Source organism: Neophocaena asiaeorientalis, unplaced genomic scaffold, assembly GCF_003031525.2.
Source record: "Neophocaena asiaeorientalis asiaeorientalis breed wild unplaced genomic scaffold, Neophocaena_asiaeorientalis_V1.1 scaffold327, whole genome shotgun sequence".
NCBI lineage: Eukaryota > Metazoa > Chordata > Mammalia > Artiodactyla > Phocoenidae > Neophocaena > Neophocaena asiaeorientalis.
In genome coordinates, this window is record NW_020174560.1 from 3,033,227 (window position 1) to 3,050,711 (window position 17,485).

General features: G+C 48.8%; 1 protein-coding gene across 2 annotated transcripts in view; it reads left to right on the plus strand.

The window, feature by feature from the left end:
* The window catches only part of SCPEP1 (serine carboxypeptidase 1), a 42,074-nt gene extending 24,977 nt beyond the window's left edge, over window positions 1-17,097 (plus strand). Inside the window, exons 7-13 of one of the 2 annotated variants that reach the window (XM_024757624.1) lie at window positions 1,136-1,173; window positions 1,698-1,826; window positions 2,455-2,548; window positions 3,330-3,443; window positions 6,040-6,177; window positions 7,189-7,352; window positions 16,704-17,097. In XM_024757624.1, the coding sequence (XP_024613392.1) occupies window positions 1,136-1,173; window positions 1,698-1,826; window positions 2,455-2,548; window positions 3,330-3,443; window positions 6,040-6,177; window positions 7,189-7,352; window positions 16,704-16,766 (740 nt within the window). In that variant the 3' untranslated portion in view covers window positions 16,767-17,097. Of the gene's footprint in view, window positions 1-1,135; window positions 1,174-1,697; window positions 1,827-2,454; window positions 2,549-3,329; window positions 3,444-6,039; window positions 6,178-7,188; window positions 7,519-16,703 lie in introns of those variants that run through there. The other variant, XM_024757623.1, reaches the window with a different exon arrangement.
* Window positions 17,098-17,485: the final 388 nt, after the last annotated feature.

The following is a 17,485-nucleotide window of genomic DNA, read 5'->3' on the forward strand; positions in this document are numbered from 1 at the left end:
TGTAGGACCTGGTGTGGCTGCATTTCTCAGGGTGTGCTCTGAAGAATACCAGTCCAGTGAAGTGCTATGCAAAGGGCTCCATGGCCAAATAAGTTTCAGAAGTGCCAAATACTGGTCCCACTTCCTCAAGGTTCACAGGTACATTAAAGGCTCTGAGAAGTCCTGCAGTAAAAAATAAAAATATGTTGTCTTTTGCATAACCCCAAAGGTATTTCACCTGCAAGTCATTTTTCCTTGTAATACTTTGGTTAACATTCTTAGAACTGGGGTTATTTGAAACAGACTTTGAGATACTTGGGCTTAGGGGGAACCATTGAAGGCTTTTAAGCAAAGGAGTGACGTGTTCAAATGTGCTCTATAAGTTATGGTCCTTGATGGAAATCAACTATACTTCAGTTTTTTTTTTTTTAATTACAGAAGAAGAAAATCACATAAGCCAAAAAAAAAAGTTGTGGGCCTTGCTACTTTTCTGGCACATTCTCTCAGTGGCACTAGCCGTACTTAGTGTTAATGGTAGTTGTGAACTTGTCCAAAACAAGCCCAACTATGCTCTTTGAAGTCAGGTATTGTCTTACTCATGTTTATATCTTATAAAGCTCCTTACTGGCTTTAGGCCCATAGTAAACTCTCAATACATTTTCAGGATTGAAATGAATTGATTGGCAGTTACAGCACAGACACTTGTGAGGTCGTTAGTCTTCTTCCTTAATTAGCTCCTTGACGGAAGCTGGTGTCCCCAAATTGGAGGAGCAGGCAGGATGCAGAGCAGAAGTCTGAAGGTGGGGGAAATATTTTAGGCTGTCACAAAGTCTAGAAGCCTGCAGATGAGGGCCTCCACTGCACACGCACTGCTTGGCTGTGGTGCCATCCCTGGCGACTCACTGGCTGTGCCAGTATCAGGCCAAATTAATGTAGCATTTAGTCCTGAGTCACCAGAAAGACCCCCACAGCCTCGCCCCACCTTCCAGCCACTGAGACATCAGCCCTGCATGGGCCCTGGTGAGTTAAGGAGCCTTCAGACCCAAAGCCACTGCATTTCTTCTGTCTCTTTCTGCTTTGGAAGGAAAACTAGTTAGGCATTTTGTGGGGAGGACAGAGCCACAACAAACTTATTTTATTATGTGGTTTCCTTTAGATTCAGTGCTCTCCTGGGGACCTTACTTGTACAGCATGGTAAGTAGATGAGTCCCCAACTCTGCACGTTCTGTGGTTAACAGCCTAGCTGACCTCTTCTGGCTCTGTCCGAAGGAAGGACAAAGCTAGCTGGGTTTGCCTGTGTGGTTGACATTGCCCCTTAGGGACTTATCAAATAATCTGTATCAAATCAAAGACCCTAAGCAACAGCCGGCCTTGGGGACAAATTTAAAGAAATATCAGCACGGTTATCCCATTTCTCCAGCTATAAGAAATGCACATTTTAAAATCCGCCCCCCCCAGCTTTTTATTACAGACATTTTCAAATATGCAGAAAAGTTGGAAGATCATGGGGAACACCCATATACCCATCACTTAGACTCAGTTACCATTTTCCTATATTTCCGTCATCAATAAACACAGCATTTGTAATGCTGTGCTTTCATATGGACGGTCCCCTTTCTCCTTCCTGCCGCTCTTTCTGTTACCCATCCCTAACTGGAGCAATGCCAGATTTGTGTCTCTCACAAAGCGGGCCTTTTAGTTCTTGCTTTGCGTTCCAGTCTCTTCTCGACGACCAAGGTCTGGCAGAGGTGTCTCAGGTTGCAGAACAAGTCCTGGATGCCATAAATAAGAGACTCTACAAAGAGGCCACCGAGCTGTGGGAGAAAGCAGAAATGGTCATTGAACAGGTAAGAGGGGACGCGCTCGGGGCCAGCCTGCTTGGCTTTTCCCCTTGGGTGAAGGGACCTTGGTTGGTGGTGTTAGGATTGGGATCTATCCTGAGACTGCCCACAAGTCGAGAAATGATGTCAAGCTAAACGATAAATCTGCCGAGTCTGAGCAAAGACAGGGTCAGAAAGCCACCCAGCCTGCAAGACTTGCCTGCCTCTTGACTGAAGGTATGGCTTCTATAAAAAAGAGTATGTCCCACAGATTTGCCAAACACAGAGGCAAGTGTTTGGATCCTTGCCGAGCAGTGCTTTGGCCCCAGTGAGCCAGGAGGGAAGAATGCACAGGCTGAGGACTTCAGTATGTAGGACACCGTAGCTCGGTTTTCCCTGGTAATTAACACACAGGCCCTTGGTTTCCTCCTGTGGCATCGGAGCTCCACTCGGATGAGCTGCTCACTATGCCAGGAGACTGGGCTGACACTGCTGGTCTCTGAGCCTGAAGGTCTACATTTCTTTCTGGTCTGAGCAAATATACAGAGTTAAAGCTGTCCTCGGATAAGGTGGAGAGCCAGGTGCCGTTCTGTTTTGCAACTTTGATAATGAATAAATAAAACAAACAGCCAAATACATTTCTTCTGCATTTCAGAACACAGACGGGGTGAACTTCTATAACATCTTAACTAAGACGTCTCCCACGTCTACCATGAAATCGAGTCTAGAATTCACCCAGAGCCACATAGGTGAGTGGACCTTGAAGTTGCTAGACCCTGTCTCAGCCTCCGTGTGAGAAGAAACCAATTTTTTAAAAAGCTTTATTGATATATAATTTACATACCATAAAACTCACCCATTTTAAGTGTGTAATTCCATGGTTTTTAGTTTATGTACAGAGTTGTGCATTCATCACCACAATCGAGTTTTAGCACATTTCCATCACCCCAGAAAGATCCCACATGTCTGTCTGCAATCAATTTCTGTTCCCACTCCCAGCCCCAGGCGACCACTAATCTGCTTTCAGTCTCTGTACATTTGCCATTTCAGGACATTTCACATAGATGGAGTCACGCACTAGGTAGTCTTTTGCATCCGGCTTCTTGCACTTAGACGGTGTTTTGAAGTTTGGAAACCAGCTTTTGCACATTGAATTACGATGTCAGTTCTCCTAAAGGCTGGATTGAGTTGTCTTCCCTGCGGGTGCTGAATGCCTGGTATCCTCCCGCCATGTACAAGCTGCAGGAGGCCTCTAGATTCCACTCAGCTGACTGCCTTTGGCCGTGCTGGATAATCTCAGTGGCCCCAGAGTACATAAAATGCAGCAATCGAAACCAATAAAGCATCTCCACTTTGAACATGTTCCTGACTCCCCCCACCCCCCCACCATCTGGGGGGAGTCAGGGGGACACCTTTCTTCTTCCAGGTGCAGGCCTCCCTCTTACACACAGCATCCCTGGCAGCTTAGAAAAGGGGTTCTCTTGGTCTTATTTCCAGTCTTTTGACTCACCGTGTACCAGTTTGTTTTAGTTCACCTTTTCCAGCGCCACGTGAGACACTTACAGCAGGATGCCTTAAGTCAGCTCATGAATGGTCCCATCAGAAAGAAACTCAAAATTATTCCTGAAGATTGCTCCTGGGGAGGTAACTTGTGTGACCTAATTAAAGCGTCTTTTGTAGAGCTGGTGGGGGGGGGGGTGAAAAAGGTGGAAATTCAAAGGCCTTAATTTGTTGAATGGGCTTTGGTGGTGGCGATAGTGTGTTGCAGGTAGAACAGTATCGACATTGATAGATGAGCAAACATAGAAAGACAGTAAATAACATGCCAAAATTGGTTCAGAATCGGGGGTTGGTAAGGGAAGTGGCTGGGGAGAGAAATGAAGCGACTTTTTATAAGTGGAAGCCAGGAGTGAGTACGTGGGAATCATCACACCCTCCTCTTTACTTTTGTATCAGTGTGAGGTTTTCCATAATAAAAAATTGAGATTAAAAAAGCCATGCCCAGGGCTTCCCTGGTGGCGCAGTGGTTGAGAGTCCGCCTGCCGATGCAGGGGACACGGGTTCGTGCCCCGGTCCGGGAAGATCCCACATGCCGCGGAGCGGCTGGGCCCGTGAGCCATGGCCGCTGAGCCTGCGCGTCCGGAGCCTGTGCTCCGCAGCGGGAGAGGCCAGAACAGTGAGAGGCCCGCGTACTGCAAAAAAAAAAAAAAAAGCCATGCCCAAGGCCACAGTTGGTTGTGGGTGAGACTTCCACACAAAGGTCCTTTCGGACAGGGTTTGAGAAGCTCTCTCGGGCTGGCTTCTGCAGGTGTCCTGATGTGGATGTGGTCTGGCTTCTATTGCATTCTGGTCTGAAGGTCATAGTGGGGAAATACTGGGGTCCTCAGGGACCCCAGTAAGTTCCTCCTCAGTCTTATAGGGAAGCCGTGAGTAAGTGGGACTCCCAGACTCCTGGAGGGGAACCACTCAAGCTGAGGAGGGTTTTGTTCATGTCTAAGAGACCCCAAAGCTATGCCTCTGTTAGGGCAGAACGTTGACAGCGGCGGAGAGGCTGGGACTTGGCTCTGGCCCTGGCTTCTTCAGGGGACACGGCCATCCTCCCAACATTGCAGTCAACAGAGGACTCGTCCTAGACCTAGTGTCTTCATTTCCCCCTCATCCCTTAGAGTTTTCTAGTGATGAGGGAAAAGTTAGCTCAAACAAAAGAATGTGGTGTCAGAGCCTAAAGGGGTACAGACACCCATGGGAGGTTGGATGCTGAGAAGGAGGAGATGTGAGCACCCCCAGGAGGCCAGGTGAAGGTCAAGCTCACAAGAGCACATCTTTTCAGCTCAACCCCCTCATCTTGCCTTCATGACAGTGTTGTCCAGCCCCAGCTTCTCTCGTTATAGGGACCCCCCCCCCGCCCAATGTGTCTGGTTGGGCGAGCCAACTACACTTTTGCAGATGAAAACTGATAAGAGCAAACTCTCCCTGGCTCGGGTGTGCCTGTGTATGGGTCTGGAAAGGACAGACTGTCCTTTCCGGGTACCCTCAGCGTCCCAAGTCCAGTTTGTAGTTAAGGCCTACATACTTTGGAGTCAGCCAGGTCTGCGTTCCGGTCCCAGCTTGCCACTGGCTGTTTCACCCCGGGGCGTGTTGCTCAGCCTCTCTGAGCCTTATGTCCTTTAGCCATCGCACAGGCTAAAGAACCTAACCTCGCAGGGTTGGTGAAGGAAGGAGGCAATGGGATGTTGCTTGCAGAGTGCTTACTTAGCACAGTGACTGGCAACTAAAAATCAATGATGGCTGCTGCCATCGTTCAGTACGATGACAGTGATGGTCAGGGATCCAGCAAGAAGGCTGTGTGGACCGCCTCCTCTCTTGCCTGGGGCTAGTCATCCATGTGACTTTACCAAGGGCCAGCTCCGAATTGGTTTAGGACTGATTTGTTGATTACTAAGGTAGCCCTACTGGTTCAGAGCTTAAAACTTGGCCCTGAAAAAGCGAAAACAAAGCAAAACAAAAAAACCTTGTCTCTGGTGTGACTCAGCAAAGGAGGAAAACTGATGCTGGCCCCAAATCAGTTTGTCCCCTGAGAGGACCAGTGCAATGGTATTTTCTTTTTTTTTTAATTTTATTTATTTTTTTGGCTGCATTGGGTCTTCGTTGCTGCGCGCGGGCTTTCTGTAGTTGTGGAGAGTGGAGGCTAATCTTTGTTGCGGTGCGTGGGCTTCTCATTGTGGTGACTTCTCTTGTTGTGGAGCACGGGCTCTAGGCACGCGGGCTTCAGTTCTTGCGGCACGTGGGCTCAGTAATTGTGGCGCGTGGGCTTAGTTGATCCGCGGCGTGTGTGATCTTCCCGAACCAGGGATTGAACCCATGTCCCCTGTGTTGGCAGGCGGATTCTTAACCACTGCGCCACCAGGGAAGTCCCTCAAAAGGTATTTTCTAAACCTCCCTGTTTCCTTGGGTGTTAGCTTTCTCTGGGTTTCCATCCCTCATGACAGATGGCATCTGCTGTCATCACAAGCACCTGGATGACCAGACACGTGTGCTGTTTGGGATCCCCTTCTACACGGCCAGCTCGGGACACAGATTTCTGGGCCAGCTGGTCCCTGTTGGTGAAGCAGCTGTGTATTCGGTCTTTGTTAGGTGCTGCACGGTGGTCACTTTTGGGTGCTGGGTGCTCTGGGCTGAAAGGTGCCTCTTGTTCTGGCAGCTTCCAAGCTGCTACCTCTTTCTCCTTCCCCTTGTACAGGCCAGGCTGCCAGCGTCTTCCTGAACATGGAGGGGGACTTCATGAAACCCGTCATCAGCATTGTGGACGAGCTGCTGGAAGCCGGGGTCAACGTGACCGTGTATAATGGGCAGCTTGACCTCATCGTGGACACCATGGGTAGGAACCACTCGGGGCCCATGGTGGCAGTGTCGTGGGTTGAGCTGGAAGGGAACTGGCCTCTTGGGGGACTGTTGACATTGAAATGGCAGGAGGAAGGCCATTTCCTGTTACATGCATCCACCCCTGACCTTGACTCTTTGAAGAGGGTAGGGCTGCCCGAGGTTGTGACCCCTCAGAGAAGCCTGGCCTGTCCAGCTTTTGAGGCCTTAGGTATGATTACAGAAAAGGATAATACCCACGCCCACCTCGAAATTTAAAAAGAAGACACTTCCCTAGCCACCGGACAGAGGCACCATTTAACTGAGGGAAAGCCTCATTTCTGTGCAGCGTCACAGGGGATGGTAAAGCACTGCAGCGTGAATCAAGACAGCCCTGCTGACCCTGTAAAGATGAGGACCCAGGGGAAATGGCCTTGGTGGGGTCCCTCCCGCGTTGGCTGCCACCTGTGCCCACCTCTGGTTTCAGGGAGGGCCAGGGAGAAGCTCAGGCAGGTTCTCAGAACTGGCAGATAAATCGAGGCACATGGTCTGGAGGGTATGAGCGTTCCTCAAAGTCAGCGGGATTGAATATTTTTGCGACTTGGGAGCCAAGGGTACTGAGGACGATTTGAAAAGGTTCTGTGTTTCTTCCACGACCTCCCCGATGTGATCCAGCATCTCCTTACCCTGAGGCTTCTCCGTCCTCCTGACGGTGCTGTCCACCTCCAGAGGTCCCCGATTTCCTTCCTACAGAGCGTAGGGCAGTGGGAGGGTCAGGGGCAAAAAGTAGTCACAGCTGTTAGGTTTCTCCCGGGCAGCCTGGCTGTGGCTGGGACAACCAGTGCTACAAATGCAGAGTCCCAGGCCATGCCCAGACCTACTGCATTGCAATGTGCATTTTAACAAGATCCCAAAGTGAGTTTTATGTACATCCCAGCTTGCAGATTCCATGCCGAATCATGGGACCCAGATTTTGGGTTCTCCTCCACTCAGCTCTTAATGCTGGGCCCTTCTTTATCCCCCTCACCAGGTCAGGAGGCCTGGGTGCGAAAACTGGAGTGGGCAGAACTGCCCAAATTCAGTCAGCTGAAGTGGAAGCCCCTGTACAGTGACCCTAAGACTTCAGAAACGTCTGCCTTTGTCAAGTCCCACAAGAACCTGGCTTTCTACTGGATTCTCAGAGCTGGACACATGGTGAGAGAGGGTCAGCGTTTGTTCCAGATTTGCCACTCGAGTTGGGGGTGGAAGAGCCACACGCACTGGTCTCATAAGTGCATTGGGTTTGGGGGTGTTTTGGGGTTGCTAACGAAACTCTATTTGTGAGTAAATCCTCCTGAGAGACTGACGCTGGGTTCTCTATCCTCTGCTCTTTAGATTAAATGAGTTGAATGTTACTTTCCTCTGGACAGTTTGTCCTGAAGGAACAACTTGTCCCGAGGGCGGGAGGGAGGGAGGGAGAAATTGTCTTTCCCTGACATTTTCAGGGAGTGAAATCAGAGCTCGGTGGTCTGTAAGGCTGAGCACAGTGCAGAGAACAAGTGTTTGTGAGGAGCGGTGGCTCTGGAACTTCAATTCAGAAGTGGCTTCACCTGCAACGATGGGCACTGAGGCTGCAGCACTCTTGCACTTGCCTAGCGAACACGGTGTTTTCCCTTAGGCTGTAGGTGGACTGAGTAGCTTTCCCCGGGCTGAGGGAGATGATGGAGGGATGGATCCACTATGCAAGCACACGCACACACGTGCACACACAGACTACCTGCAAAGGAGCCAAAGACGGGAATGCCCAGGAAGCAGAGGGGCCCAGGTGTTTCCCTCACGGTTATGCTTTGGTCCAGCCGTTTAAATGCAGGCTCTCCTTTCGTCCCAGATGGCAGTTTGCTGGAGGAGATCTGTGGGAGAGATGGTAAGGCTTGGCGCCATAGCGCTAAGACAGAATCTCCACAGAGAAGGGGCTGAGGGACAGCTATCTGGCTAGAAAGGAGGGCCTAAGGAACTGGCCTTAAAGCTTCATTTGCACAGTGAGCACATCATGGAGCATTCACTTGGACCGCCAAGGAAATGCTGAGGGACTTGAGGGTTACCAACAGTGGTTCTCAACTGGGGTCAGTTTTGCCCCAAGGGGACTTCAGGGATGTCTGGAGACATTTGGGGTTGTCACAGCTTGGGGAAGGTTGCTACTGGTATGTGGTGGGCAGAGGCCATGGATCCTTGTAAACATCCTGCCGCACACAGGCCAGCCCCCCACCACAGAGAGTTGTGCTGCGTGAAACGTTAGTTGTGTCAAGGTTGAGAAACCCTGACCTAGAGGAAAGTGGGAGCTTGAGTATATGGTATACCTGTTCTCACAATATTTATTAGGTATCTTGACCATGAATAACTTATCCTCAACCTCTCTGACCCTTAGTCTTCTATATTTTTTTATATATAAATTTATTTATTTTATTTATTTATTTTTGGCTGTGTTGGGTCTTTACTGCTGCACGTGGACTTTCTCTAGTTGTGGTGGGGGGGGGCTACTCTTCGTTGCTGTGGGCAGGCTTCTCACTGCAGTGGCTTCTCTTGTTGTGGAGCACAGGCTCTAGGCGCTCGGGCTTCAGTAGTTGTGGCACGTGCGCTCACTAGTTGTGGCTCATGGGATCTAGAGCGCAGGCTCAGTAGTTGTGACGCATGGGCTTAGTTGCTCCGCGGCATGTGGGATCTTCCCAAACCAGAGATCGAACCCATGTCCCTTGCATGGGCAGGCAGACTCTCAACCACTGCACCACCAGGAAAACCCTTCCCTTAGTCTTCTCTTAAGAACCTCCCAGAGAGAGACGGGAACATAGCAGAAGAGTAGGACGTGGAGATCACCTTCCTCCCCACAGATACATCAGAAATACATCTACACGTGGAATAACTCCTACAGAACACCCACTGAACGCTGGCAGAAGACCTCAGACCTCCCAAAAGGCAAGAAACTCCTCACGTACCTGGGTAGGGCAAAAGAAAAAAAGAAAGAACAGAGACAAAAGAATAGGGATGGGACCTGCACCAGTGGGAGGGAGCTGTGAAGGAGGAAAGGTTTCCAGACACTAGAAGCCCCTTCGCAGGCAAAGACTGCGGGTGGCAGAGGGGGAAGAAGCTTCAGAGCCACGGAGAACGCAGCAACAGGGGTGCGGAGGGCAAAGCGGAGAGATTCCCGCACAGAGGATCGGTGCCGACCAGCACTCACCAGCCCGAGAGACTTGTCTGCTCACCTGCCGGGGCGGGCTGGGGCTGGTAGCTGAGGCTCGGGCTTCGGAGGTCACATCCCAGGGAGAGGACTGGGGTTGGTGGCATGAACACAGCCTGAAGGGGTTAGTGCGCCATGGCTAGCTGGGAGGGAGTCTGGGAAAAGTCTGGAGCTGCCGAAGAGACGAGACATTTTCTTGCCTCTTTGTTTCCTGGTGTGTGAGGAGAGGGGATTAAGAGCACTGCTTAAAGGAGCTACGGAGACGGACGCGTGCTGCGGCTAACAGCAAGGACCCCAGACACGGGCATGAGATGCTAAGGCTGCTGCTGCAGCGACCAAGAAGCCTGTGTGCAAGCACAGGTCACTCTCCACACCTCTCCTCCCAGGAGCCTGTGCAGCCCACCACTGCCAGGGTCCTGGGATCCAGGGACAACTTACCCGGGAGAACACACAGCGCGCCTTGGGCTGGTGCAACGTCACGCTGGCCTCTGCTGCCGTGGACTCACCCTGCATCCATACCCCTCCCTCCCAAGTGGGAGGGAGCTGTGAAGGAGGAAAGGTTTCCAGACACTAGAAGCCCCTTCGCAGGCAAAGACTGCGGGTGGCAGAGGGGGAAGAAGCTTCAGAGCCACGGAGAACGCAGCAACAGGGGTGCGGAGGGCAAAGCGGAGAGATTCCCGCACAGAGGATCGGTGCCGACCAGCACTCACCAGCCCGAGAGACTTGTCTGCTCACCTGCCGGGGCGGGCTGGGGCTGGTAGCTGAGGCTCGGGCTTCGGAGGTCACATCCCAGGGAGAGGACTGGGGTTGGTGGCATGAACACAGCCTGAAGGGGTTAGTGCGCCATGGCTAGCTGGGAGGGAGTCTGGGAAAAGTCTGGAGCTGCCGAAGAGACGAGACATTTTCTTGCCTCTTTGTTTCCTGGTGTGTGAGGAGAGGGGATTAAGAGCACTGCTTAAAGGAGCTACGGAGACGGACGCGTGCTGCGGCTAACAGCAAGGACCCCAGACACGGGCATGAGATGCTAAGGCTGCTGCTGCAGCGACCAAGAAGCCTGTGTGCAAGCACAGGTCACTCTCCACACCTCTCCTCCCAGGAGCCTGTGCAGCCCACCACTGCCAGGGTCCTGGGATCCAGGGACAACTTACCCGGGAGAACACACAGCGCGCCTTGGGCTGGTGCAACGTCACGCTGGCCTCTGCTGCCGTGGACTCACCCTGCATCCATACCCCTCCCTCCCGCCAGCCTGAGTGAGCCAGAGCCCGCGGATCAGCTGCTCCTTTAACCCTATCCTGTCTGAGCAAAGAACTGACGCCCTCAGGCGACCTACATGCATAGGCAGGGCCAAATCCAAACCTGAACCCCGGGAGCTGTGTGAACAAAGAAGAGAGAGGGAAATTTCTCCCAGCAGCCTCAGAAGCAGCAGATTAAAGCTCCACAGTCAACTTGATGTACCCTCCATCTGTGAAATACCTGAATAGACAACAAACCATCCCAAATTGAGAAGGTGGACTTTGGGAGCAAGATAGAGTATTTTTTTCTCCTTTTCCTCTTTTTGTAAGTGTGTATGTGTATGCTTCTGTGTGACATTTTGTCTGTATACCTTTGCTTTCACCATTTGTCCTAGGGTTCTGTCCGTCTGTTTTTTGTTTTGTTTTGTTTTACTTTTCAAAATTTTTTTCTTAATAATTATTTTATTTTACCTTTATTTTATTTTATCTCCTTCCTTCCTTCCTTCCTTCCTTTTTTTTCTACCTTTTATTCTGAGCCACGTGGAGGACAGTCTCTTGGTGCTCCAGCCAGGCGTCAGGGCTGTGCCACTGAGGTGAGAGAGCCAAGTTCAGGACACTGGTCCACAATAGACCTCCCAGCTCCACATAATATCAAACAGCGAAAATCTCCCAGAAATCTCCATCTCAATGCCAAGACCCAGCTTCACTCAATGACCAGCAAGCTACAGTGCTGGAACACCAAACCAGCTTTACAAAAAATGCTAAAGGAACTTCTCTAGGCAAGACACACAAGAGAAGGAAAAGATCTACAATAAAATACCCAAAACAATTAAGAAAATGGGAATAGGAAAATACATATCGATAATTACCTTAAATGTAAATGGATTAAATGCTCCCAGCAAAAGACACAGACTGGCTGAATGGATACAAAAACAAGACCTGTGTATATGCTGCCTACAAGAGACCCACTTCAGACCTAGGCACACATACAGACTGAAAGTGAGGGGATGGAAAAAGATATTCCATGCAAATGGAAATCAGAAGAAATCTGGAGTAGCAATTCTCATATCAGACAAAATAGACTTTAAAATAAAGACTATTACAAGAGACAAAGAAGGAGACTACATAATGATCAAGGGATCAATCCAAGAAAAGATATAACAATTGTAAATATTTATGTACCCAACATAGGATCACCTCAATACATAAGGCAAATACTAACAGCCATAAAAGGGGAAATAACAGTAACACAATCATAGCAGGGGACTTTCAACACCCCACTTTCACCAATAGACAGATCACGCAAAATGAAAATAAATAAGGAAACACAAGCCTTAAATGATACATTAAACAAGATGGACTTAATTGATATTTATAGGACATTCCATCCAAAAACAACAGAATACACATTTTTCTCAAGCGCTCATGGAACATTCTGCAGGATAGATCATATCTTCGGTCACAAATCTAGCCTTGGTAAATTTAAGAAAATTGAAATCGTATCAAGTATCTTTCCGACCACAATGATACAAGGCTAGATGTCAATTACAGGAAAAGATCTGTTAAAAAATACAAACACATGAAGGCTAAACAATACACTACTTAATAACGAAGTGATCACTGAATAAATCAAAGGAAATCAAAAAATACCTGGAAACAAATGACAATGGATACACGACGACCCAAAACCTATGGGATGCAACAAAAGCAGTTCTAGGAGGGAAGTTTATAGCAATACAATCCTACCTTAAGAAACAGGAAAGGGCTTCCCTGGTGGCGCAGTGGTTGAGAGTCCGCCTGCCGATGCAGGAGACACGGGTTCGTGCCCCCGTCTGGGAAGATCCCACATGCCGCGGAGCGGCTAGGCCCATGAGCCTGCGCGTCCAGAGCCTGTGCTCCGCAGTGGGAGAGGCCACAACAGTGAGAAGCCCACATACCACAAAAAAAAGATACAGGAAACATCTCAAATAAACAACCTAAACTTGCACCTAAGGCGATTAGAGAAAGAAGAACAAAAAAAAACCCAAATTTAGCAGAAGGAAAGAAGTTATAAAGATCAGATCAGGAATAAATGAAAAAGAAATGAAGGAAATGATAGCAAACATCAGTAAAACTAAAAGCTTGTTCTTTGAGAAGATAAACAAAATTGATAAACCATTAGCCAGACTCATCGAGAAAAAAAGGGAGAAGACTCAAATCAATAGAATTATAAATGAAAAGGGAGAAGTAACAACTGACACTGCAGAAATACAAAAGATCATGAGAGATTACTACAAGCAATGCTATACCAATAAAACGGACAACCTGGAAGAAATGGACAAATTCTTAGAAATGCACAACCTGCCAAGACTGAACCAGGAAGAAATAGAAAATATGAACAGACCAATCACAGGCACTGAAATTGAAACTGTGATTAAAAATCTTCCAACAAACAAAAGCCCAGGACCAGATGGCTTCACTTGCAAATTCTGTCAAACACTTAGAGAAGAGCTAACACCTATCCTTCTCAAACTCGTCCAAAATATAGTAGAGGGAGGAACACTCCCAAACTCATTCTACAGGGCCACCATCACCCTGATACCAAAACCAGGCAAAGATGTCAGTATGACCCAGCAATCCCACTACTGGGCATATACCCTGAGAGAACCATAATTCAAAAAGAGTCATGTACCAAAATGTTCATTGCAGCTCTATTTACAATAGCCCGGAGATGGAAACAACCTAAGTGTCCATCATCGGATGAATGGATAAAGAAGATGTGGCACATATATACAATGGAATATTACTCAGCCATAAAAAGAAACGAAATTGAGTTATTTGTAGTGAGGTGGATGGACCTAGAGTCTGTCATACAGAGTGAAGTAAGTCAGAAAGAGAAAAACAAATACTGTATGCTCACACATATATATGGAATGTAAAAAAACAAACCAAAAAAATGGTCATGAAGAACCTAGGGGCAAGACAGGAATAAAGACACAGACCTTTTAGAGAATGGGCTTGAGGATATGGGGAGGAGGAGGGTTAAGCTGTGACAAAGTGAGAGAGTGGCATGGACATATATACACTACCAAACGTAACATAGATAGCTAGTGGGAAGTAGCGACATAGCACAGGGAGATCATCTAGGTGGTTAGTGACCACCTAGAGAGGTGGGATATGGAGGGTGGTAGGGAGGGAGACGCAAGAGCAAAGAGATAGGAACATATGTATATGTATACCTGATTCACTTTGTTATAAAGCAGAAACTAACACACCATTGTAAAGCAATTATACTCCAATAAAGATGTTAAAAAGAAAAATACAGTCAATCATTAGGATGCTTGAAACAGGAAGGGAAGTGACCAAAACATCTCATGTAGCTCAGAGTCTCTCTGATTATGTCACGGTGAGTAGTTAAAACGAGTGCAAAACTTGAAGCAAAGCTGCCTGTTATTCTTTAAAAAAAGAACAAGTATCCCGAACTTAATGACCTTTTCTCTAATGACAAGTGGCTGTCTAGCATGTATTTTACTCTTTGGTTCCTTTATTCACTGAGCAAACATTTTAGTGTCTCATAACTACTCATCTCTGTGCCAGGTACTGGGAGTACACAGATGGATGATACACCATCTCTGTCCTCTGGGAGCTCATGGACCAGAACGGCAGACAGGCAGAGACTCTAGTAACGTGGGGTTAGACATCCCATGATGGGGCTTGGCCCTGGGAATGGGGCCCAGCCCAGGCTTGGGGGTCAAAGACGAGGCCCTAAGGATGGGCAGGAGTTAGCTGGGTAAAGAGGAGAAGGTGTGGGGTCAAAGAGAGCAGTGCATGCAAGGCCAGAGGCGCCTTCAGGCAACTGCGGCCTCGGAGGGTTGTCTCCGCATCACTGAGGAGACATGAGGCTGGAGAGGGAGACTTTGCATGCCTTGGTAAGGAGCTTAGACCTACCCTGAAAGCAGTGATGTGCCACTGGGGGGTTTTAAGCAAAGGAGTAAAATTACCAGATTTGTCTAAGAAATAACATTCTAGCAATAGAGGGCATGGGACAAGACTGGAGCAGAGAGCTGATCTAAGATGCTTTTATGATAATCCTGGCGGGGGTGACATACAGAGGAATTTGATGTTAGAAGGGAGAATAAGCAGGACTTGGTAACTGTTTTTCGATAGACCAGCCGAGTGGGCTATCCATAGGCAATTGACTATATAAACTGTGTATTTGTGGGTCTGGAGTTAAATGTTTGTCCTTAGAGATAGAGATGTGGGAGTCAAATATGGAAAAGGCCAGGGTCAGGGCCCTGGAAACACCAGTATTTAAGAGGCAGGAGGAAAAAGAAGGACCCTCAAATGAGACTTGAGTAAAGAACAGCTAGAAAAGTAGGAGGGAGACCCAGGGCATCCCCAAAGCAGAGAGGGGCCAGTGGTGTCGAATGCTGCCAAGAACTCAGATAAAGGACTGAGGCGTAAGCAGTGATTTGGGTGCACCAACGTTGGTGGTAATTGTGGCAAAAGCATGTTTAGTGAGTCGGCAGGCTCAGAAGCCAGCACGGAAAGGACAGAGTGAATGAATGAGCAGTGAAGATGGAAGACAACTTCCTTTAAGAAACCAGAAGGAAGTAGTAGCCCACCTTTTTAATAAACTTGATCCGAAGAGACAGTGGACAAGGCAGCAGGACACAGGGTTAAAAAGGCATTTTGTCATGGCTCTGAGTACCTTCGGTGTTGACTGGGAAAAGGCAGTAGGGGGTCTTAGAGCAGAACACTGTTCCAAGAAAGGGTCTCTGCGGAGTCAGAGAGGAGGGGGAGGCAGGAGGAACCAGCTGTGGGCTGTCGCTGGTGTGAGGAGTTCAGGCCCGTTTCCTGTTGGTTTGTCACCCATAGAACAAGGCATCAGTTGGGGCAGCCTTAAAATAGCTGTTGGAGACTGTTATTAAATCATCCCCCAACCACTTCCTCTTTAGTTGATTAAGTGTCATTTTGGCATACCCCACCGTGCCTGTGCCTCCTGGGGACCAAGCCTGGCAGGAGAGTCAGCAGGGGTGTGAGAGAATCGTGGAGCCGCAGAATTTCAGAACTTGGAGCCATCTACTCTACCGCCATCCTTGTGGAGGACAAACTGAGGCCTCTGCCCCTCCCCCTTTTGATGGTGTGTGGGAAGGAGTTTTTTTTACAAGGATTATTTGAAAAATCTTACAGGAAAACAGAAAGTTGAATAACTGTAAAAGCGGGGGTACCCCGAACAAAGGGTCTTGTTGGTTTACAGATTTGCTGTTAGTTTCCCTTCCACTCTGGGACCCTTCCTACACATAGAATGCTTTAAAATGCTTACAGTCTTCCCTCTTCCTTGAACAGGCTGGATCCTAGTAACATAAGCACAGCCCTTATAAAGAAATCAACAGGGACTTCCCTGGTGGTCCAGGGGTTAAGACTCCACGCTTCCACGGCGGGGGTGAGGGTTCCATCCCTGGTTGGGGAACTAAGATCCTGCATGCAGTGTGGCCAAAAAAACAAAAGAAGAAAGAAAGAAATCAGCAGGTCAGCCCCAATGGAATAGGAGATTCCTTCCTAAATGCTGGCTTCTCTAGACCCCTGCAGCCCAGCAGGTGGGGGCCCAGACGTAGGGTCGTTTCACAGAAGGGATGCTCTTTTTTTTTTTTTTTAAGCAGAGGCCTTCTTAGAAGCCCATATGATTTAGATTGATTTATTTATTTTTATTTATGACTGTGTTGGGTCTTCGTTTCAGTGCGAGGGCTTCCTCTAGTTGTGGCAAGCGGGGGCCTCTCACTATCGCGGCCTCTCTTGTTGCGGAGCACAGGCTCCAGACGCGCAGGCTCAGTAATTGTGGCTCACGGGCCCAGTTGCTCCGCGGCATGTGGGAGCAAATTCCCAGACCAGGGCTCGAACCCGTGTCCCCTGCATTGGCAGGCAGATTGTCAACCACTGCGCCACCAGGGAAGCCCTAGAAGGGACGCTCTTTTAAGGAGTGGCACCCAAGTGCAGCTGTCCTCCCAGGTTGCTGTCACAGAGCTGGCCCCCTTCCTGGGAGCAGGGTCTCGGGATGCCGGCCCTGACCCCAGCTCCAGGCATAGAACCAGGAGTGCTAACGCAGACACTGCTTGCTTCCAGGTTCCTTCCGACCAAGGGGACATGGCTCTGCAGATGATGAGGCTGGTGACGCAGCAGGAATAGGATGGCCTGGGCTGGAGGTGAGCTGCTTGACCTTGGGCCACGGAAGCCGAAGCAAGCACCCTGAAGGTGTAGGAACCACTCTTCTCCCTTTGAATCTGACTCGGGGAGAACCTCACTTGGGCTGTGATTGTGAAGGGTCCCATCAGCTTTGACAGAGAACAAAATCAGTGCCTCTGTGACAACTTGGAAATCATTTCTGCTTCTGAAAACTAAGTTTTAAAAAACTGGATTTGGGGCTTCCCTGGTGGCGCAGTGGCTGAGAGTCCGCCTGCCGATGCAGGGGTCACGGGTTCGTGCCCTGGTCCGGGAAGATCCCACATGCCGCGGAGCGGCTGGGCCCGTGAGCCATGGCCGCTGAGCCTGCGCATCCGGAGCCTGTGCTCTGCAACGGGAGAGGCCACAACAGTGAGAGGCCCACGTACCGCAAAAAATAAATAATTAAAAATTGGATTTGTTTTCATCAAAATAAAGGGTTGAAATAGATTAACATTTTCTTATTACAAAAGCAAATTATGCGATTTATAGAAAAAGCAGGAAATACAGGCAAACAAAGAACAAAATGAACACTCATATGCTCCCTTCCCACGGATAAGCACTGTTACCACTTAAGTGTTTATTCTTGCAAATCTTTTTTTGCTGTGTATACATATATATTTTACACAAAAAACGCAATCATTGCTATGTTATTTCACAGTCTACTTTGTTCACACATCAGTATG